General features: G+C 41.9%; 1 protein-coding gene across 1 annotated transcript in view; it reads left to right on the forward strand.

The window, feature by feature from the left end:
• The first annotated feature begins 1,812 nt into the window (after positions 1-1,812).
• Positions 1,813-23,908, forward strand: part of MYO1C (myosin IC) — an 87,449-nt gene continuing 65,353 nt past the window's right edge. The window contains exons 1-7 of the mRNA XM_089683733.1: positions 1,813-1,922; positions 9,025-9,223; positions 9,453-9,533; positions 10,958-11,137; positions 18,412-18,510; positions 18,640-18,753; positions 22,123-22,194. Of these exons, the coding sequence (XP_089539859.1) occupies positions 1,876-1,922; positions 9,025-9,223; positions 9,453-9,533; positions 10,958-11,137; positions 18,412-18,510; positions 18,640-18,753; positions 22,123-22,194 (792 nt within the window). The 5' untranslated portion in view covers positions 1,813-1,875. The remainder of the gene's footprint in view (positions 1,923-9,024; positions 9,224-9,452; positions 9,534-10,957; positions 11,138-18,411; positions 18,511-18,639; positions 18,754-22,122; positions 22,195-23,908) is intronic.

A 23,908-nucleotide genomic window follows, 5' to 3' on the forward strand; every position in this document is an offset into this window, starting at 1 on the left:
TGAAGGCAAAACTAAAGGCAGAAAGACCCACAAAGAACCACTGAAGACAGCTGCAGTTAGAGCTTGACAAAGCATCAGAAAGGAGGAAATCCAGTCTTTGGTGATGTCCATGGGTTCCAGACTTCAGGCAGTCATTGCCAGTAAAGGATTATCAACCACATAATTAAAAATAAACATTTTATTTATGATTATATTTATTTGTCTAATTACATTTGAGCTCCTGAAAATGAAGGGACTGTGTATATAAATTGTAGCAGTTCCTAAAATTTGTACTTGATATCTATGTTCAACCCCTTGAATTAAAGCTGAAAGTCTGCACTTCAAATTCATTTGGATTGTTTTTCGTTTTAAATTCTGCTGGCATACAGAGCCAAAAGTATGAAAATCGTGCCTGTGTACATAAATATAAAAAAAAATATATATATATATATATATATACCTAACTGTATCTCTCTCCTCCCCCCTTATCGCTCTCTCTCCTCCCCCCTTATCGCTCTCTCTCCTCCCCCCTTATCGCTCTCTCTCCTCCCCCCTTATCGCTCTCTCTCCTCCCCCCTTATCGCTCTCTCTCCTCCCCCCTTATCGCTCTCTCTCCTCCCCCCTTATCGCTCTCTCTCTCTCCTCCCCCCCTTATCGCTCTCTCTCTCTCCTCCCCCCTTATCTCTCTCTCTCTCCTCCCCCCTTATCTCTCTCCCCCCTCCTCTCTCTCCCCCCCTCTCTCCCCCCCTCCTCTCTCCCCCCTCCTCTCTCTCCCCCCTCCTCTCTCTCCCCCCCTCTCTCCCCCCCTCCTCTCTCCCCCCTCCTCTCTCTCCCCCCCCTCTCTCCCCCCCTCCTCTCTCTCCCTCCTCTCTCTCCCTCCTCTCTCTCTCCCTCTCCCCTCTCTCCCCCCTCCCCCCCTCTCTCCCCCCTCCCCCCCTCTCTCCCCCCCCTCTCCCCCTCTCTCCCCCCTCCCCCCCTCTCTCCCCCCCCTCTCCCCCTCTCTCCCCCCCCTCTCCCCCTCTCTCTCCCCCCTCTCTCCTCTCTCTCCCCTCTCTCTCCCCTCTCCCCTCTCTCTCTCCCCTCTCCCCTCTCTCTCTCCCCCCTCTCCCCTCTCTCTCTCCCCCCTCTCCCCTCTCTCTCTCCCCCCTCTCCCCTCTCTCTCCCCCCTCCCCCCTCTCTCTCCCCCCTCCCCCCTCTCTCCCCCTCTCTCCCCCCCTCTCTCTCCCCCTCTCTCTCCCCCTCTCTCCCTCCCCTCTCTCTCCCCCTCTCTCCCTCCCCTCTCTCCCCCCCTCTCTCTCCCTCCCCTCTCTCCCCCCCTCTCTCCCCCCCCTCTCTCCCTCCCCTCTCCCCCCCTCTCTCCCCCCCCTCTCCCCCCCTCTCTCCCCCCCCTCTCTCCCCCCCTCTCTCCCCCCTCTCTCTCCCCCCCTCCCCTCTCTCCCCCCTCTCTCCCCTCTCTCTCCCCCCTCTCTCCCCTCTCTCTCCCCCCTCTCTCCCCTCTCTCTCCCCCCTCTCTCCCCTCTCTCTCCCCCCTCTCTCCCCCCTCTCTCCCCTCTCTCTCTCCCCTCTCTCTCCCCCCTCTCTCCCCTCTCCCCTCTCTCCCCCCCCTCTCCTCCTTCTCTCTCCCCTCTCTCCCCCCCCTCTCCTCCTCCTCTCCCTCCCATCTCTCTCCCCCCCATCTCTCTCCCCCCCTCTCTCTCTCCCCCCCCTCTCTCCTCCTCTCTCTCTCTCCCCCCCCTCTCTCCTCCTCTCTCCCCCCCCCCCCCCCCCCCATCTCTCTGGCAAGTTACCTGTAGTACTTTCTCTGACTTGATCATGTTCTCTTTACAGACATACATTGGGTCAGTCTTGGTATCTGTCAATCCATATAAAGAGTTGGAGATTTACAGCAAGCAACACATGGAGAGATATCGTGGAGTTAGTTTCTATGAAGTGTCTCCTCATATGTAAGTGTCACTTTTTGTAAGATCCAAAAATCCATTATTCATTCTAATCAAGGATCCAGTTCATCTCGAGAGCTATTAAAAAAAAAAAAAAACACATTGATACAGTTGCAAGATATCTATCATGTGTTACTTATTTTATTTCATATAAAATTCTTATGTAGGATTCAATCAAGAACCATTTAATAAGTTCTTATGTCTTTAAAATTCACCTGTTTGTATTCAGCCTTTCTTGGACCTTGACTTTCACTTATACTTTGAAGTTTTATAAAAAAAAATCTTTCTAGTAAATATTGCTTTTCCAGTGCTATACAGGGCCTCAAAAGATTCTAGGGGGCAAATGTTTCATATTTTCAGCTCTATGGTTACAACCAAAGGTCTTCCTAACAAAATACAAAAGGTATATTGGGTTTCAGAGCAGGAAATATAGCACAGAACACTGTATCACCTTCAAAAGTGCTTTTGGTTAAATTCTGATTGTAGGAGCTGGAGCTGGGAGACCTCCACTTCATGTACAAAATGTTGTATTTATTTTTTGCAGTGGGTAAAATTAGAGGTGAATTATATTGAGAAGTTGGATGTTTGTTCTGGTGATACATGATACTGACATTTTCTAATCCTTCCTCAAGAAAGGCGTTTACTTTTATGCTTTAAGAGCAGTATTAACTAGTTTCTTTTTTCACAAGAAAATGTTTTAGCCTTTAAAACTAAATTGTTCAAAGGAAGAATTCCAATGTTTGCTGCCAACGGATTTTTCCTTTCTGTTACAGGCTACTTTTTGCTGGTCTGCCCTGGAAATATGGAAAGATTTCTTTTCCGTTTATGGGTTGGCCTATTTCTTTCGTGCCACAACTTCTCTGTGTGTTATTTTTGACCAGTGTTTCTGAACTATTTGCTGGTTGCTAGGCTACAGTGGACCTAAAGCTCAAAGAATTTGTGTGTTTTTATATATGATGTATTATTTTCTAGTTCCCAGAAAAAAAGTAACATTTTAATGTTTTTTGTCTTCTCATCAAAGTTTAACTTAAAACAACTAAATACACTGCTCAAAAAAATTAAAGGAACACTTTTTAATTAGAGTATAGCATAAAGTCAATTAAACTCCTGGGGTATTGATCTGGTCAGTTAAGTAGCAGAGGGGATTGTTAATCAGTTTTAGCTGCTTTGCCGTTAATGAAATTAACAACAGGTGCACTAGATGGGCAACAATGAGAACACTCAAAACAGGAATGGTTTTACAGGTGGAGGCCACTGATATTTTTCCCTACTCATCTTTTCTGACTGGTTTTCACTAGTTTTGCATTTGGCTGGGGTCAGTGTCACTACAGGTAGCATGAGGCGATACCTGGACCCTACAGAGGTTGCACAGGCGCACAATATGTGCAATTGCCATAAGGTTTGCCGTGTCTCCCAGCACAGTCTCAGGAGCATGGTGGAGATTCCAGGAGACAGGCAGTCTCTCTTGGAGAGCTCAACAGGGCCGTAGAAGGTTCTTAACCCATCGGCAGGACTGATATCTGCTCCTTTATACAAGGAGGAAAGGGATGAACACTGCTAGAGCCCTACAAAATGACCTCCAGCAGGCCACTGTTGGGAATGTCTCTGGCCAAACACTCAGAAACAGACTTCATGAGGGTGGCCTGAGGGCCCAACATCCTCTAGTGGGCTCTGTACTCCCTGCATAGCACCACAGAGCTCAATTGGCCTTTGCCATTGAACACCAGAATTGGCAGATCCACCACTGGCGGCCTGTACTTTTTCACAGATGAGAGCAGGTTCACCCGGAGTACATGTGACAGACGTGAACCTAAAAAAAGGTTTACCTGTGGTTACAGTGAATTTCCCCTAAATGTGCACCGTTTAAGAAATATTTACATTTGTGGCAGCCAGTGATGTCACTGGTGCATGCGCAATGCGCTCTCAATAGATAGCATACCATCTATTGGGAGACCTGTGCCGCAGCCATGCTCGGGAGTAACATCATTGTGGCTCAACCATTCAAACAGCTGGAACCAGTGGACCCAGAAGGGAGACCAGAAGACTATGTGAAGCCCTGTCAGTGGGATCCATTTTGTAGGTCATAATGTGCTTTCTTTTTTTTTTTTTTTTTTTTTTTCTTTTAAATTAATTTCAGATTAACAAATATCAGGTGACTGCCACTTGTATGCAAATCATTAACAGGTTTTATTGTAACAGTTATAACCCCTCTCCAAGATGCTCCTTTTTTAAGGGCTCCTTTGCTCATCTGCATAATACTGCTGTATTCCCCTTCACAACAGCCAACATGGAATTGATGTACAGCTGTTTAAGGGTTTCGGAAGTGATGTTCAGAGTAGAAGCAGAAACTATCCACTCCATTCATTGATGTAGGTGACTGCAGTAACAAAGATCCCCTCTTAATTGTTATTTAGTGGTAGAAACAAAAGAACCCCCTTCACTAGTGTTAACTTATCTGAACAGATGCCAGTATACGGCTTCCCCCCTCCAGTGGTCTAGCTGGACTACAGTCAGGTAGGGTGAATTCCACCTGACAGGCAGTGCCAGGTCTATTTCAAGTATTGTGTGTAGACTGTTTCCAGCACTCAGCACCATTCTGTCATTCTGCATTGTTTCTGAAATCTTGAGGGACTCAAAAGAAGACCTTTTGACTGCCAGTTGGATAGCACTGCACTAGATCTATGTGACCAAAATATACCCGTGCTTGAAGAATTATATACGCACAAACACAAAGTACTTTGCATACTGCAAGTCCCATGAAAGAAATTCATATTTTATGGTTTCATTGTAGGAGTTTGGGACTGAAAAGACTCTTTGTCTTGGCTTGGTACTCGTGCTTTCAGTGTGACTGCTATAGAGCACAGCCCAGTTAGTGCACAGTTCAATCGTCTCTCTTCAGGGATGCTTAGCCCATGATTGCATCACTGTATCCACCATATGCTGTCACATTACTTGTCAGCAGAACTGGTTATAGTTTATGGCGAGGTGCATCGTAGTGCTGTGGCAGTAAACTCTCAGAATCCAGTTGCAGGAAACAGCTTGATTAAGTTTAACCCCTTCACGCCTAAGGGTAAAACAAATATTAAAGCCTCAGTAAAATTTTACAACTTTGACGTGTTGGTAAAACCGTACATGTCATCACAACTACTTTATACATCCAGGTGAATTATACCTTGGTTTTTTTCAGGACAAATTGGGCTTTCAAGTGGTGGTAAATGGTAATCGATATCTCCTGATTTTTTTTTTTTTGTTTTGTTTTCTTATCAAAGGTAAACTGGCCAAAAATAGTAAACAAAAAAATTATTTTTTTCTAAATTTTAGCTGTGTTTCTTGTTACTATCATAATCTACCACCAAAGAACAACCCAAAATAAAATACATTTTCCAGCTCTTGACAATCACAGAAATTCCATATATGTGTATGTCATTTGTTTGTACCTGTACTACAGCCCTGAAACAATAGTGCGCATTTTGTTCGTTTTTTTTTAACTAAAACACACTGACACTGATGCCAATTTAAAAAAAAATGACCTTTTGACCCTGACCTTGACCTAAACCCTAACCTTGACACTGAACTAGGTCAAACCTTGATCTTGGGCATCTTTTCTTTGTTTGTAAAAAAAAAAGGTAAATATTAAAAATAGTTTTTTTTTTTTCTCTATGCAAGGGGAGAGAGAGATGCAATGCATCTCCTCCAGAGAGGAAAAAAAACAAGGGGGGCAGGCTTCACAGTGACTGATCACTGTGGTAGCCAATCAGAGGCTATCACAGTGATCATGTGACCTGGAATCGGGAGTCCCGATCATTAGAACTGGACCCGGGGCTTTCAGTGACACCTCAGTTTTTGTGCTGGGAGACAGGTTCCTACACTACCCGCACACGAAATTTGCCAAGCCCAGGAGCCAGAGTCCTAAATAGACTCTGCCTGACCGAAAGTGGCCACCAGAGTCACATGGGGTGGCAGCATCCAATTGGACAGCTTCCCCCATGACCTAGGAAACCATAGAGGAATCATGTTCCTCTTGATCTTCTCTCCCCCTGCAGTGCCGCTGCAGTTGATTGCCACTTTCAGTGGAGAAAGCAGATTGCACCTGTATACAAGTTGATAATGGCTAAGGCTTAAATTTTTGCTTTTAGTACTATGGCAAATCACTTGTGTTTTACTGCAGATCACGAAAGACAGATAATAGCAAATACCTTCTGTTTAAATTTACATTATACAGTACTAGGACAGTGGAATTTACTTTGGTGTTTAGTGGCAGTATAAGTAAAGAGGCCACATGCTAAGTGCACTTTTTATTGTGGGGGAGGGGGGTGTCAGGACCAGGGGCGGACTGACCATTTGAGCATTCGGGCACTGCCCCAGTAGGGGGCCCCATGAGATGCCCCTGGTACCTTTCATTGGCTTTTTCATAGGCTTTTTTGGGTGTGGGCAAGGACACAGGGGCCCCATGATCCCCTATGGCCCGGGGGCCCCATGAGTTGTCAGGACAAGTCTGATCATTGGAGGAGAGCAGGCTGAGTTCCAAGCATAGCTAGAGAACGGACAATGGTATATTCTGCTTAGTGTGGTTGGTAATAAGAAAGCCAAGGGACTGGCAGGAACACCAGGTATTTCTCACAAAGGAAGCAATACAAAGAGAACAGGACACACTTTCATACATGTATATGGTACAGCAAACACATATCAGGAATATGAAATGTTGGGTTTACATATTCATAAAGGTATCTTACACGCAGAACAACATTGGGCTGAAGGAATTGCAACCTGCTGTTTGCTAGTTCTCAAAGATAAGTTGGATAGGAATGTTTGCTTTTGCTGTGGCTCGATGGAGCGCAAATAACAGCTCATTTATCTGGCCAACTTAAAGCAGAACTACACTGCATCTAAGTACCACAAGCCAAAAATTCTATTTAATTCATTTTTAATATTCAAAGCAAACCCATCCATTCATGCTTTATTTTACAGAGAAATCACTTTGTAAAACAACTCCTAGCATTTCTAGCTATGGCCATCTTGAGTAAGGGCAGATCAGTTATGTAGGATTTACTTCCTGGAATCCATCTGCCCTCCGGCATGTATGCAGGATGGTGTGCACAGTGGAGAAAACCCATCCTCCCCTTATAAAGATTCATAGGCTGTATGACATAATTTGCCTAGACCTGGAAACCAGGAAATAAATGGGAAAAAAATGAAAAAAATCTACTTTCCTACCTATTTACTAATGACCGCTGCATAAGGAATTAAAAATAGTTGATTGAGAGAGTGAGGTTTCTAATGAAGAAGTGTTATTTACTTAGTCAGATCCAGTCTAACAAGAATTGGTCACAAAGATCAAAAGTGTTAAGTCCTTTGAGGACCTACCATTGCAATCCCTTCAAACTAAGTTTAACCAGATAGGTCCTTACACTACATAAGATAGTTGTTGCCAAAGGTGATTGTAAAATGATTGGCTATGTAGACTGAAAAGATTTCAAACAACAAAATGTTTGAAATCCAAAGTAGATTGTACAACTAGTATAGTAGATACCTGCTGACATTTGGCCCATGTGTACAGGTCCTTGTTTGACAGAAGCCAGAACACAATAGCACAGTGGGGAGATTGCTGTACAAACATAGCATAGTTAATACAGTGAGCTCCTCGTGAGCTCTTTGGTTTTTCATTTGGCCCGCTGGATTGAACAAAAAAAGGCTTGGCGTGTGTTCCAGGCATTATTCCCTGCTCCTGCACACTTACTTCTGGCTGTTTGACTGGCCTCTGCAAATCTGCTTCTGTTTGCAGCTGCAATAGCTGTGGGCATGCAGGGCCAGCAGTCGTACATTGACTGTGAGGCTGACAGTGGCTCGCCCACAACCTCCAACCTAAGAGAGGGGAGAAAAATGTAAACTGCTGGTGTAGTGAGAAATAAGGTAAGTATGGTTACTTTTTTTCGTTCCTTCAAGTATTTTACCCTTGCAGTGTGGTAAGAGCCCACTACAAGGGTAACTTGTTTGTTTTACCCAGAACTCACCTTTTAAGTCGATATAATAAGATAGTCTTAATATATATCACACAAAATTTGTAGCCTTTTATATTTAGGCTACGAACGATTCAAAAGAGAAATGGATATAGCTACAGACTGAACAGAAAATACTTTTAAGGAATGCTGAATCAGCTGTTCATGCTTTAACATCTTGTTAGATTTGTCTAGATTTCTTTAACAGAGCTTTATATGAATTCCTAGGCTGGACATTGGCCAAGTTTACAGAAGGGCTGCTTCCTTTCTTTATGGTTTGCGGTAGCGCACCACATTGTCCCTGAAGTCATGTACAAAACATTCCTTATGCATCTTTTAGGAATGCAGTTATTCATTAAAAAAATATTTAAGTACCCTAAATTGACTTGATATCAGCCTTCTGTAAACCCCTGTACAGTAGCAGTACCCCTGTACAGTTCTGCTGCATGTATAGACAATAAACATGCTGACAAAAAGGGAGAGCTTGATGAGCTCAGTAAAGATCTCAATAAGTGGCTGAATTGTTAGCACTTCTGCCTTGCAGCACTAGGGTTGCTGGTTCGAATTCCAACCACAGCACTACCTACATGGAGTTTGCATGTTCTAACTGTGCCTGCATGGGTTTCCTCCAGGTGCTCCAATTTCCAAAGACATGCTGGTAGGTTGATTGGCTCCTGTCTAAATTGTCCGTAATATGAATGTGAGTTAGGGACTTTAGATTGTAAGCTCCTTGAGGGCAGGGACTGATGTGAATATGCGATATATATCTAAAGAGCTGCATAAATTGACAGCGAATATAAGTACCTGTAATAAACAAAATAATATATAGCTGTTTAATGCCATCAGCAATCAAGAGTTGTGTGACCCCAATATTCTTTACCACTTCATTAGAAGGCCAGGACTGGGCTATGCTGTCTGGCAGGAGTGTCTGAATCAGGCAGGCTGAACACACCTGTGAGTCATAGAACAATTAAAAACATTTCCAAATAATGCATTTCAATTTTATTTCTAGCCACTTGTCTAAAGTTCCATTCAAAGTGTTTGTTTTGTTTCCAATAGTATTTAATCATTTTTTTTTTTTTTCCAATTTGTTTTGTTACATTTTTTTACAGATATGCCATAGCAGATAACTCCTATCGTTCCCTACGCACAGAAAGGAAAGACCAATGTATACTTATATCTGGTGAGAGTGGGGCAGGGAAGACTGAGGCTAGCAAGAAAATCCTTCAGTACTATGCTGTGACATGTCCGGCCAGTGACCAGGTGGAAACTGTGAAAGACCGACTTCTTCAGTCCAATCCTGTTCTGGAGGTGAGAGCCTGATAAGGAAAATAAACTTCCTAGAAGCTGATAAAGAACAAATTGCCTCATCAGTAGGTGTCAGTGGAAGGTGTGGTTCTATAAATGTTTTGCTGTCATAGAAACAGAGCAGCCTTGTGAGAACAGGGTTTACTGCATTGATCTAAGTAGCAGCAAAACTGCTTTTCAATATTCCATGTATAACTTTGACTGTCACAATTATTTTTGTATTTGTTTTCAGGCATTTGGCAATGCAAAAACCTTACGAAATGATAATTCCAGCCGCTTTGGAAAATATATGGATGTGCAGTTTGATTACAAGGTTAGAGTTGTCTGGACAAGTATTTGTATGTTTGCCATAGACTTCTGCAGATGTTTATCTTCCAGATCCCTCTGCTCTCCCTTCCTCCCAGCTGCCCTCTTCTTCACTTGATGACAATAAAGTGCAGTGGTTTACCGTGCAAGGTAGTGTCGGCTGCGGTAGAGAGTTGCGCAAATCCTGTTTCATCCCATTGTACTGCTTACTTGTTTTTGTGCTGCTGTGCAGGGAGCTGCAGTGCTATCCTGTTTGCTGTGGAAAACTGCGGAAATGCTGCATTTTTTTCAACACTGCGCTGCACCACATATCACATCAGCAATCATTTTGTATGTGACCTGCACTGATCCAGTACGGAAAAACACAGTTCACCACAAATAGTATCAACGAGCCCTTAATGGTTTACCTGACCAAATATGTAATTTTGTACATCCAGTCTATTTTATTAGAGAATATGTTGCCAGCACACCTTGCATTGGTATAGCAAAGTCCAGAGCTTTATTTAAAGGATGAGTCCACCTTTTTTTAAAAAAGATAAATTGACATATTTTGCAAAAGACAAACAAGTGCATTTGGTGGTTTTTTTTTTTTTTTTTTTTCCCCAAAGGAGCGTGCAGAGCATTGCACCCACAATCAGTGGATCGTGGGTGCAGTGTCAGGCTCCTGCAGACACTGCCTACAGCTCTGTGCCTGTACCTCTGTATTGGCTGTCGGTTTCAGAGCTGTAGGAAGCGTCAATTGACTGAGGGCCTGATCAGCACCCTATGTAGTCCATAGAGAACTAGTAGTCATCTGCCACAGTGACAGATGGAATTGGTCATTTATTCACAGATCACTTGGCCAATTTTAAATGTGACTGAGGGGGAGGGGAGCCCCATCCACTGTCACAGGAACGGGGGCTCTGTTGGTGGAATTCAGGCGATTAGGAGCATTCTATGTGCTACACCCAAAATACGGGTGAACCTATTCTTTACACATTAAGAACCTCCTATCGTGCATATGCAACATTTTGGAAACTCGCAGGGTTTCTTCGTCAGGCTTGTGGGATAATTTTATATAGCTGTGTTGCCTTTTTTTAAATGTTTTTATTTTTTTAGGAAGGTGAATGTGTGGTTTTTTTTTTTTTTTGTTTTTTTTTTTTATTGTGTTACCATCTACATCTATAGACATCTCTAGTATTTGTTAGTCCTGAAAAAGATGAGAACAATCCTCTAGAATGAGATAGAATGTTGCGTCAAAGCTATGGCTGAGAATGTGGGTGGCAGAGACCACATTTGACCTGGAACAAAGCTATGTGTTTATTTGTAACTAATTAGTTTTAATAATTACAAAAAGAACCCCCTCATTCAGACAAGTTTTGACCTGGAATGGGAGATATGTGACCGCAAATAGAATGACTTTCACTTTTTTTTTTTCTATTTATTTATAAGGGAGCTCCTGTAGGTGGACATATTTTAAACTATCTCTTGGAAAAGTCCCGTGTGGTACATCAGAACCATGGAGAGAGAAACTTCCATATTTTTTACCAGCTTCTTGAGGGTGGAGAAGAGGATTTACTGCGGCGGCTGGGGCTGGATAAAAATGCCCAAAATTACCAGTACCTGATTAAGGTTAGCCTTTTCTGCTGCACTTTCTGCACTGTCCTTGAGCTACAAGGTTTTTTATTCAGGAGGCAACCATCATAAGACTATACATTCAGGATGTATGTGTAAAGTATGAATAAGTAAAATGTTTTCCTCAGGTTTGTATGTATGTATTATGCTGGCTATACATAGCTCAAATTTTGTCCATTTCATAATATATCAACTGAAACGTGGGTTGTGGGTGGCCCTCATGGCACCACCAGGCTCGACAAACTTTGATCTGGAAATCGAAGAAGAGGGGCAAAATATTCTCAAATGAATAGCCAAGCCAATGCCGTCAATCAGACGTAGTCACTGGTTCAGGTATTCTGACAGCCACAGCAGCAGCAACTATCAAAATAAAATAGCCAGCAGGGGAAATTCCTTCAACTGTGCTATTTAGCTTCAATTAGGGACTCTATTTATCTCTTAGAAATGCTAATATGTATAGGAATTTTTAACTCTGTCTCAACCCTTTACCCAGCTTTGAAACCTAAGCCCTAACTCATCACCTGATCCTAGCACATGTACTCCCTACAGCCTCGATAATACTCACCTGAGCCCCCTCTCAATCCAGCAATGTGCACGGGAGTCTTGTGTCCCGGGTCTCTATCTCCTCATTGGCTGAGACACCTCACCTTGAGCCATTGGCTCCCACTGCTGTCAATCGCAGCCAGTGAGCCAATGAGGAGAGAGCGGGGGTGGGGCCGAGCTGCGGCTCTGTGTCTTATAGATGCATAGAGCATGGCTGAGGAGTGAGCATGCACCAGTGACGCCATAGCAAGCAGCTTGCTTTTTGAGGGTACTGGTCAAGGGGAGGAACCAGGAGCGCCATGGGGAGACCTGAAGAGGATCGGATCTTCTCTGTGTAAAACCATTGCACAGAGCAAGTAAATATGACATGTTTGTTTTTTAAAAAAGAAAACAAATCTGTTACATCAATTTTAACTGCTTCCAGTCCGCCTATTGCCTATAAATGGTGGCCGTGAACTAGCGCAGATGGAGGCTAACATACCTGTACATCAGCCCGCATCGGCGGCTCCTGCTCGGCTATTGTTGTGCACACTTCGGAGCAATCCACGTGTCACCTGGACATAGTGGATCACATTACCACTGTGTTTGGGTGATCACATGGTATTTTACCATGCGAATCCTATGTACAATTACAGCAATCACATGGTAAACAATATAAAGTAAACGTAAAGATCTGTTCTCTCTGCTATCACTGTGAGAGCAGAAAGGAGCAATGCTACAGCCTGTGAGCATACAGCAACCTGTCAGGCTGCTTATACACTTACAGACTACAGTGCCAGCCATCCCATTGTCCCTGAAAACTGCCCCAGTGTTAAAATAATAAAAATGCTGCCAGCCCTGTCACCTGTCCCAGTGCTCACAAAAACACTGCCATACACCATACCAATGTCCAGATCACCTCTATACCAGCTTCCTTATCACTGCTGTACCCCATACCAGCCTCCTGATCATAGCCATATGCCATACCAGCCACCTGATCATCGCCATATGCCATACCAGCCACCTGATCATCGCCATATGCCATACCAGCGTCCTGACCATCGCCATATGCCATACCAGCCTCCTGACCATCGCCATATGCCATACCAGCCTCCTGACCATCGCCATATGCCATACCAGCCTCCTGACCATCGCCATATGCCATACCAGCCTCCTGACCATCGCCATATGCCATACCAGCCTCCTGACCATCGCCATATGCCATACCAGCCTCCTGACCATCGCCATATGCCATACCAGCCTCCTGACCATCGCCATATGCCATACCAGCCTCCTGACCATCGCCATATGCCATACCAGCCTCCTGACCATCGCCATATGCCATACCAGCCTCCTGACCAATGCCATATGCCATACCAGCCTCCTGACCATCGCCATATGCCATACCAGCCTCCTGACCATCGCCATATGCCATACCAGCCTCCTGATCACCGCCACATGTCATACCCAGCGCCCTAATCACCGCCATATGCCATACCCAGTGCCCTGATCACCGCCGCATCAGCACCCCGATCGCCGAACCAGCTTCCCGATCACTGCCATACATCATACCAGCATCCAGATCACTGCTATACAGATATATATCCCTTTGTTTTGGGACATACCAGTGCCCTGATTGCCGCCATACCCCACACCAGCGCCCTGATTGCCGCCATACCCCACACCAGCGCCCTGAGAGGAGCAGTGCTGCAGCCTGTGAGCATACAACAGCCTGGCAGACTGCTTATACACTTAGACTGCAATGCCAGCCATCCCATTGTCCTTGAAAACTGCCTGTTAGAATAATAAAAATGCAGCCAGCCCTGTCATCTGTCCCAGTGCTCACAAAAACACTGCCATACACCATACCAATGTCCAGATCACCTCTATACCAGCGCACTGTTCGCCGCCATACCCGATACCAGCGCACTGTTCGCCGCCATACCCGATTCCAGCGCACTGTTCGCCGCCATACCCGATTCCAGCGCACTGTTCGCCATCATTCCCGATTCCAGCGCCCTGTTCGCCGCCATACCCGGTACCAGCGCCCTGTTCGCCTCCATACCCGATACCAGTGCTCTGTTCACCGCCATACCCCATACCAGCACCCTGATCACCGCCATACCAGTGCCCTGATCGCCGCCATACCCCATACCAGCATTCTAATCACCGCCATATCCCATACCAGTGTCCCAATCACTGCCATGTATCATACCAGCATCCAGCATTTTAGGGTTGCTAGTGATCAATTTTCAGATATATCCCTTAGTTTTGGGACTCTGACACTTTTACACACACTATATTATATAATTTTCACTCTTTCGGGTTTTTTTTACAAAAAAAAAATGTAACAGAATAAATGTTGCCTTTATTTTATGAAGAAACTAAATTTAGCAAATAATCTAACAAAACCTAAGCAAAAGATTTGTTTTTTTCCAAAATTTTCTGTATTTATATAGCAAAAAAAAAAAACCCAGTGGTGACAAAGTACCACCAAAAGAAACTCCTCTTCCTGCTGTCTGAATTGTGGACAATTAGATACAGACTTGTTCCATGCCTTCTGGGCATGTCCCAAGATTAAACGATTTTGGAACACAATTGTGCATTATACTACCACACACTTGGTAAACTACTTACCTCTAGCCCCTGAATGGGCACTCTTTGGCCTAGACCATATACCAGGTGTTAAAATCTCAAAAGGATGTAAACAACTCCTAGTTGTCATAACCCTTGTAGCACAAAAAAAAAAATTTTACATAAGTGGATCTACTCAGGACACACACACACCATCACACACACACACAATCACCCACACCATTTTTTTGTTTATAGACAAACTCTCTTATGTTTCCAGCAGTGAATGGGTGGAGGCCTCCTTGCATAAGTAGTCATGGGTCGAAAGATTCTTTGAGAGCTGGGAATCTTTCATTCAAACTTTGCCTACAAATACCCAACAATCATTAGTACAATGTTTTCAGTATACACAATGGTTTCAAACCAGATTGTTAACCAATGACCCTTCAATTGATATCCTACCCTCCAATTAAAATTATATTACGCTTTAACAGCTAAAGCCTCTTCTTTTTCCATCATGTGCTAGTTGTTAGACTGACAGCCATCCATCTTTTTGTTTTTTAATGTCTATCTCAGTGTTTCTCAACCTTTTCTCAGTCAAAGCAACCTTTAATATTCTGCACAATCTTCAGGCACCCTATTCTAAAATGTAAAATTTGAACTAAGTTTTACATAATGCAGCAACATCCACACATGCAAGACATTCAACATTAGAGGTGATTTATTCTTACAAAGCACACTAGTACTGACTAGTATTCCGATGTTTCTTTTCTCCCTCAATTGCTCTCCCTCTCTAACCTAATGTGACCCCAGCGCTGACACAGAGGGACTGGAGAGGGGCAAAAGGATGCTGTGCAGGCGCCCAACGTACTCATCAACCCATAATGTTATTTGGTGGTTGGGATACTGCCGGCTAGAAGGGTGTAATGGTGCACAATGAAAACCAGTGGCTTTGTGTAACCTAAAGGCATGCTTGATCACTCCTCCTGGCTTGTATATAATTTTTGGGAATTTTTTAGGCATTTTGCCGAGGTACCCCTGAGGAAACCTGAAGGCACTCTGGTTGAAAGAGGCTGGTCTGTGCTTTGATCCAGCACGAATACCTGGTTCTCAAACTATACCAACAAACTGTGTGCTTTCAGTTTTGTATTGTTCTACTGCCCAAGTGTTGTGGCTATTTGTTTACTGCATTCTCACATCATAAAATAAAATACAAAAAAAAGGCATCTCTATTTGTGTGAAAAATGCTAAACTTTTTTATATGGGTACATGGCTTGGGTTGCATGACCACACAATTGTCATTCAAAGTGCTGAAAGCTGAAAATTGGCCTGTACTGGAAGGGGATGAGACTGTCTGTCTGAACTTGTAGTGTTAAAGGATAAGTTCACTTTTTGAAAAAAAAAATGCACTTTTTTTTTGGCTGGTAAAACAAATGTTCATTTTTTTTTTCTAAGCAGTCTGCAGAGCATTGCACCTGTGTTCATGCTACTGCAGGCTCTCAGGATAGCTGTATGGGGGGGGGGAAGGGTGCAGATGCTGGAACATGTTCTATTTTCTACTTTAAAAACACGCAAAACATTTTAACATCTTCCAAAGGTGAATTTATCCTTTAATCCTAAACTTAACCCGTTTAAACTATCAACCGTTCAACTTTTACACTTAACTCCTTTTAATGTAAAGTTTTGCCTTGTTCATGCAGGGCAAAGTAACAGGCTCACTTAATTCCTCCTTCCCCAGCAACACATTTCACTTTCATTTGATCCCTCACTGCTCTGTATAGCCTCGGGGGAGCAGAGAAAAGTAGCTAGTAGTTCAAGTATGGGGACCATGTGACACATGACCGTGCTAGGGCTTGGTGCTTGGCCTGTTGTTTTCACATGGAGATAGGCAAAGTAAAAGTATGACACTTTCCCAGGGTTTCTTGCTTCCAGCAGTTAAATCCAGTTTGTAATAAAGATACCACAAGTTGTTAATATTATGGCATGTGTCACAGTATGGGGTAACAATTGTTATAGCCTTTTCTCTTTTCCATATAAACACCTTTCTGACAACAACTCTGGTTTGCTTGTCATTTATTCATGACTACATGCTTTGCTAAATACCTGTCTAAAATGAAATCTTTTGACTTCAAGGAAAATGCATGTCCATGTGCTCCCATTTTAAGTATTTTAAATGTGTGAGCTGTATACATGATAAATAGCATTATAATCTTTCTGGTTATAAATATGAGATTATATAAATGAAGTCTATCTTCATATTAACCAGCTCACCTCTTTGGATGTACTACGTACGTCCACAGAGTGAACTGTTAATCACAAGCTGATGGCTGCTTGTCTCGATCAATGCTTCGATCTCACCTGTGAACAAAGAAACCAGTAGGGACGATGATTTAGTAGCTTATAGTTTCATATCTACCATTTCCTGGCCCGTACAGCCAAGGGGACAAATCTAACTAAGCCGATCTGTACTTGGTTAGATGCTGTGAAGGGCACGGGAGACATTGGGGTCTGTTCGGCCCCTAATGTCTCCATTAAGAGTATCTGTCACCTGCCAGTGCTATCACATGGGGGTTTATTAATCCTTTTGCAATAGCAATGAAGTAAAAACAACTAAATAAAAGAAAAACATTTTAAAAAGTAAAACCAACTTTCTTTTATATTTTACCCAAAAAATGGGTATTGTATTTTGTGTTTGAGCTAAAATTCTTTTTATTATATTTTTTTTCCTGCAAATTTGCATTAAATAGTTGCACAAATATCAGTTAAATATTTGCAACTATATTCTGTTTATTCTACGGGATCTCTGCTTTCCAAAAATATAGAATGTTATGTTGGCAAAAAATCCTATTACTGTTTTAGTTTTGATTTATGTCTAGGGACATATTTAGATCAAATTTATCATCCATATTTTATTAAAATAAAAAGTCCCATTGACAGCTCCTCAGTCTAGCCACTCAAATAATCCCCAAAACTGACAAATACAAGCACGTTATCCTTTAAGCAGAAAGAGTTCAGGTTTTTTCATTGAACATTACTAGGTGGAATGGCTTCTATTTTTTATTGAATCCTCAAACAGTAAAGTAACTGATGGTGGAGCAGTCCATTTTCCCAAACCATACAGGAAAGGAAGCATTCTGATTAAGACACTGAAAACACTTCTATGATGACTTTAAAAAAAAAAAAAAAAAAAATGTATACAGTCTCCTTGTCTTATGTAAAAATGTAAATTGACCGATTTTCTTTTTTTTTTTTTTTATTTGGTAGTGCTTACTTGACAATATAAACTAACAAGTATTTTTTTTTTCTAACTTCATTTGGTAGTGAAACTACATACTTCTACTGAGCCAATCTTTCTTTTGATAAATCTTTGTTAGCATGACTTAATATATTATAAATAGCAACTTTATTTTTGTTTTATCTTTTGCCTTTATGATTTTAACATGACAAGTGAACATTTAGGGAGAATGTATTTTGTAGAAAATTTGCATAGATTTCTGTTCATCGAAACTGTGCATGTAATTTCATTCTGTGTGAATGGGGCAAAATTGCATGTTCTCAGGCTATATTCACTACTGATTGAATGTTATTCCTTAGAAAAAAAAAAGTGTGAATGTCTTGATCCAAACTGTTAACGGTGTATATTTCTGTATTTCTCCCTACGTGGAGTCAGTCTTGACCTATGATGGAGGTTAATATGCACGTGATGGCCTTTGACACTTTTTTCTATACTCAAATATTCTGAGCAACACAAAGGGGAAATGATTACAATATGGCTGAATATCGTAGGAAATGAGAGATACGAGACCTGTAGAGGTCTACAACTGTAGAAGTAAAGAGCTTCTTTTGATGTAGCCTGTCATACACTCAGGATAGCTAGGATAACATAATCATTTTTTGAGTTTTTAGAACCTATTGGAAAGTTTTAAATTCTATTCGTTTCACATAATCCTCATAATTTTAAGCCATGTCTTCATTCCTTTTCCATCAGGTGTGTTTGTCCTGGTAGGATTTGATACATAGTCATAATTTCTAGATTTTGTAGATCTTTTACTTTATGATGAGATATTTGCAGTTATAGCCAACCGTACGTCATTTACTGTGCCTTTCTGCAGGGGTTGTGAGTAACATATATTGAGTTCTGACCTGTAACTGTTCACTATTTTTGTCTGTTGTAGGGGCAGTGTGCCAGAGTTAGCTCAATCAATGATAAAAACGAATGGAAAGTTGTTAGGCGGGCCATGTCAATTATAAACTTCAATGATGATGATGTAGAGGTAAGTTCCGCACCATGTAATTTTACGTAATGTCTTACTGATGATTTGTTGGCAATTATGTTCATTAATATCGAACCACTAAGCAAATTTAAGGAATTGGTTAACAATTTTGCTTCTGATGGTTTTTAGGAATTGCTGAGCATTGTTGCTAGTGTACTACATTTGGGAAATGTGCAGTTTGCCACAGATGAGCATGGACATGCCCAAGTCACAACAGAAAACCAGATTAAATACCTCGCCAGGGTGAGATGGTCTACATTTTATATATCCAGTTTTTCACATTTAACAGGGTTTATGCAATAAATTTTTGAATTCCGAGACATGTGCCTTTGAAAACCTAAAACAGTTACTATTTGAGTAAAGCTGAAACGAATTAAAACCGCTATTTCTACGAGTTTAGAAAGTGAGAAATTTTGAATGCTGTGAAAATGGAATTTCAGCTTACACCTAACTAACCTTAAAATTGTTGTTTCCCCCCCTCCTCCCCCCCAACCCCAACACCTGTGCTAACTAACCTTGGTAACAAAGATGTATATACTTGCCTATTTTCAAAGCCACTCCAGTCTGGTCATGTGATCTGGCTCCCCTGTGTCAGCCAGTGAGATGACAGGAGGGAGTGCCAATAATGGACGGGCCATCTATCACCAGTTTTGGCATCAGATTCTTGCACAATTTCAGGCATGCAGCAAATGGCTTATTTGTCTAAAGCAGAATTCTCTGCATCTATGTCAAATTTCTTTGGATATACAAGCCATTTTTGTCCTGGGCTCATGACTGCAGTCTAAAAACTGGATCACTCCAGCAAGGCTTTTCTCTCCCCTCAAATATTTGCTGAACTCTATCTAGTGGAATATGGTTTCCAAAGAAGTGGGCAATTTATTGTGGTTGATCCTGCGGTCTCCTAAAAAAAAAATTCACTGTAACTATTGAAGATGTTCATTAAAGCGTTAATAAATCCAAAGCTGGAATGTAATATATTGCGACGTACCAACCCATTGATGTAGTGCATTCGTTTTTCTTTTTGTATTTTTTTTTTCTTATCCCCTGTTTTCACTTGATGATCTGTCCAGTAACACACCTCCTGCATTAGAGTGCCCCCACTCTGTATGAAGGAGCACAAGGGCATCTTTAAACAGCAACATAGTTAATCTGGGGGGAAGGGAGTGTTAGATGTGCTATCAAATTTAAATACACTAACAAATTGAAGTCAAATTCCAGATGCAATGCAGTTAAAGCAACATTTTTTTTTTTCATCCTTTTGGGATAAAGGTTTTACATTATAGCAAGCTAATCATTGTAAGCACCCCTGTCGGTGTTAAATGGTTTGTCTCAACACTCTTAATGGATACATTGGCAGGGCAGCTTATGTTTAAAAACAGATTTCCTGGCTGGATCACCAGATCAAAATAAAAGAAAGCATTCTGAGAGTTGCTATGCAGCAATATAATTTTTGCTTTTGGGTTTATTTCCACTTTAAATTTGAGATGCTCCTAAAGGTTCTCTTTACTCTTGTGGGCATGGCACTTCAACCAGCTCCCACTGCCATTTCAAACTGCAGCACACTGGACTAGGGCAAGGAACAACCTAACCTCGTATTTCAGGATTGTACTATTACAGAGCAATTACAGCTATTGCCTTCTTTGCATGGATTCCCTAGAACATGTCATTGAACACATTTCCAGAATGGTTTATCTCCATTCATATGTGCAGAATCATATGGCTGAAAGTTTAGACAGCTAAGGTTGCCTGCAAAAGTTGCCTCACAAGTATGCCTTTCCAAGGAAGGCGTCAGTTAGGTGAGGCACTTGATCAATTCATCAAAGATCGAAAGTTTTGCTTCAACAACAGAAGTTCCTAAAAAATCTCCTCCTCAGGGGCCTCTAGCTCTTCAAAACAATGAGCACCTGTCTGCTCTAACCAGGTTTCAACTTCAAAATTTAAGTCAGCCCTTTCGGCATAGATTTTGGGCCACAAAGCTTTCCCCAAACCCATCTTCACAATGAAGGGTCATCCTCACACCTAAGAGTAGAGCGACATCGATTACAGTTTGACTCTCTGGATCACTCTAAAGTTGAACCTCTGACCCTTGTTGTTGGACTGTTGGTCAGTTGTGTTTGCCTGTATGTTGCCCACATGTATCCATTGCCTGGGGACATCCTGTGATGTATGAATACTCTACTTGTGTCCAGAACTAAATGATTATAAGAATATTCATTTTCCTGTAAATGCCATATCTTGGAGTATGGTACAGGACAAAGGGCACCGTCCCTTCCATTCCATGGTTTGCGTTGTATTGCTTACTACAAAACTGAAAACTCATGGAGTAGGGGTCGAGTTATAGTGGAGGTGCCCAGTCTTTGCCAGTCTTCAGGCAACTGAAGGTACATGTCTATTACCCATAGAATTTGCTGCCTGTATCTTGTGCTGTACTCAAAGATATGGAATTTACAAGTAGATCAAAATTCCTCTTTTTGCAGTCCATCAGTAACGAGAGGTTTTCAATGTGAATGATCTAGGACTAAAGAGTTAATGTGAAATCTGTGTAATATCTTCTACATCACATGGCAGATATGATCAGCATGACAAATTACGTTTAAACCGATTGCTGGAGCTTTTGAATGCTGTTGCAGATTTTTATGGTCAACATTATGTTCATGTAGTCAGATCTTTGTTGGATCTTGTGAAAAATTACCATGTCTTTAACCAGCCATAAACAGATATAAAGTTTTGTTTTCTGCTGCTCTTAAAAGGGACTAAATTGGTAGAATTTCATTATTTTAACAGCTGCTTATGTTAAAATAATTTATTCCTACTATAAACACCTATCATTGTCTTTTTAGTGGGGAAGCAGATAAATTGCAATCCAGTACCTGACACCCTAGAACAGTGGTGGCAAACTTATGGCACGCATGCCGCAGTGGGCACGCAGAGCTTTCTCTGTCGCCACACAAGTCAAGTTGCCCCAGCCGCCGCGCATCGGATAACAGCGCACATAGGGGCCATGCCTATGCTCGGATAGGAATAGTGGCACCAGGTGATGACGTCACAAGCCGCGATTTGTTAGCTGCGATTTGTCGACTTGCGTGGCCGCTCAGTGCACTGCCAAGGCTATATATATTGGACTGACTGTGAGTTTTAATATATTAGTTTTTATTAACACAAGATTTTAGCTTGTGCTGGTTGGCAGTGGAACTTTGCCCCCTTGTGCTGGTGGTCAGTGTTTTTCTTTTAGAACAAAAGATCTTAATGTATGGGTTGTTTTTTCTAAACTAAAACCTCAGTATTCAGTTTTAATTGCAGTGTTGGCACTTTGCGATTTAAATAAGTGGGTTTTGGGTTGCAGTTTGGGCACTCGATCTCTAAAAGGTTCACCATCACTTCCCTAGAATATTGTGTGTTGATTGTTTCAGCCAGAAAAAAGAAAACTGTAGCAATTTCCAAGGTGCACATAATCAACCAATGCCATATTTCTTCCATAGAATGGGCTGTAGTTGTACCTTATAATTGGAATAGGCTGTGTGGCCATTAAAAGCGTGGCTGTATTTTGCTTGAAGTGTATAGGTTTTATATTTGTGTGCATTTATCCTTATGAGCATCTGACTTGTTTTTCAGCTCCTCTCTGTAGACAGTACTGTACTACGAGAGTCTCTCATTCACAAAAAGATCATTGCCAAAGGAGAAGAGGTAAATATTGGATGTTTATTTTAAAAGTATTTACATGTTGTCACATACCAACTAGAATTTATTTTTCAAATAATGACTCCTAAGTTAGCAGATGATATACAGTATCTAGCTTGTATAATACTTTACCCTATAACTTATGTAAAGTTAAAGTATTTGTTTTATAGCATGCTCAAAAATGGGGACAAAACATAACGGAGACCTGAAAAAAAGGCCATGGTCAGCTCAGTCTAAGTTCTGGAGCTATTCTTACTAAGAATCTAACATCTGATTTTTTTTAAAACCTAAATCTGTCCAGGCACAGGGAGACCTGAGCATTTAGTAATGCATGAATAGGCCTTTGGTTTATGCACCCTTCACCCAACATGCACCTCTGTTGTTCAGTTCATATTGGTATAGTATCTATCCAGTGATTGTGAGCAATTGCTTATCTCTAGGGAGCTGTCCATTGTACAGTGTCTCTGATTTTATATTGGCATCTTGTAGTTCCCTGCACAGCAGGATGCAGACAGGGAGTGGAATGGGCAACACTATTAGCCAGGAAGGCTTTACTACATTGCACAGTGCGCTAGCAGCCAGTTGACTGCAGGTGAAAGCACATGGTTCACCTTATCAGTTCATTGCTGCCCTTTACTAGCTAATTACAAGCTAGGACAGTGCTTGACTGCGTTGTTTCTTTTATTGCAGTAAAGAAAGGTGACTTCAGATCTTGGCAGTGATGTCTGGGTTAGAAAAGTAGATGAAAAAATGTACATTATCTTTTTTTTTTTTTTTATTTAAGGAAACCATTTAAAATATTCATAATTCCACGTGAACTGAGCTGTGTATGCTTGATCACTTTAAGTTGTAACAGAGCACCACCTATTGCAGATCTCGCCCATATCTTCCATCTTGTCTAGATAGAGCACTTTTAACACCATATAGCTTTATGTAATGGTGTTGGAAAATGCAAATTGAAAATGCCTAAAAAGCCCAATTTTCAATTATATGAAAAGATCAGTGTGAATTTAAGAAATCAGGGTGGTTTCTTCGTTGTCTCGGAGTGTTTACACTAATATCTATCATTGCATTACACATTCGCTTTAAAGCAGAAATCCAGGCATGTAGCTAAATACACATTTGAAAAATATGGAAACTTTTTCTTTGTCGAGGAATTTGTAGTTCAGTTTAGCTAGTTGTATAATACAGGAAACTGTATCAGTGTGGTCAAGAACATTGGTTAACTTTCTTCTCCAAGCTTGCTGGTAGAACAGTGAAGGAGGAGCAGCACCCTGTTGAGGTCATGACTTTCTCCACACTTCTATACACTATATCGCCAAAAGTATTGGGACGCCTGCCTTTACACGCACATGAACTTTAATGGCATCCCAGTCTTAGTCTGTAGAGTTCAGTATTGAGTTATCTCACCCTTTGGTGCTATAAGAGCTTCAACTCTTCTGGGAAGGCTATCCACAAGGTTTAGTAGTGTGTCTATGGTAATGTTTGACCATTCTTCCAAAAGCGCATTTGTGAGGTCAGGCACTGATATCGGACGAGAAAAACTGGCTTGCAGGCTTGCAGTTTCCGCTCTAATTCATCCCAAAGGTGTTCTATCTGGTTGAGGTCAGGACTCTGTACAGGCCAGTCAAGTTCCTCCACCCTAAACTCGCTCATCCACCTTTCTTTGTGCACTGGTGCACAGTTGTGTTGGAACAGGAAGGTGCCATCCCCAAACTGT

The sequence above is a fragment of the Staurois parvus genome, unplaced genomic scaffold (assembly GCF_062004578.1).
Source record: "Staurois parvus isolate SC_StPar_1 unplaced genomic scaffold, SC_StPar_1.0 ptg000321l, whole genome shotgun sequence".
Classification (NCBI taxonomy): domain Eukaryota; kingdom Metazoa; phylum Chordata; class Amphibia; order Anura; family Ranidae; genus Staurois; species Staurois parvus.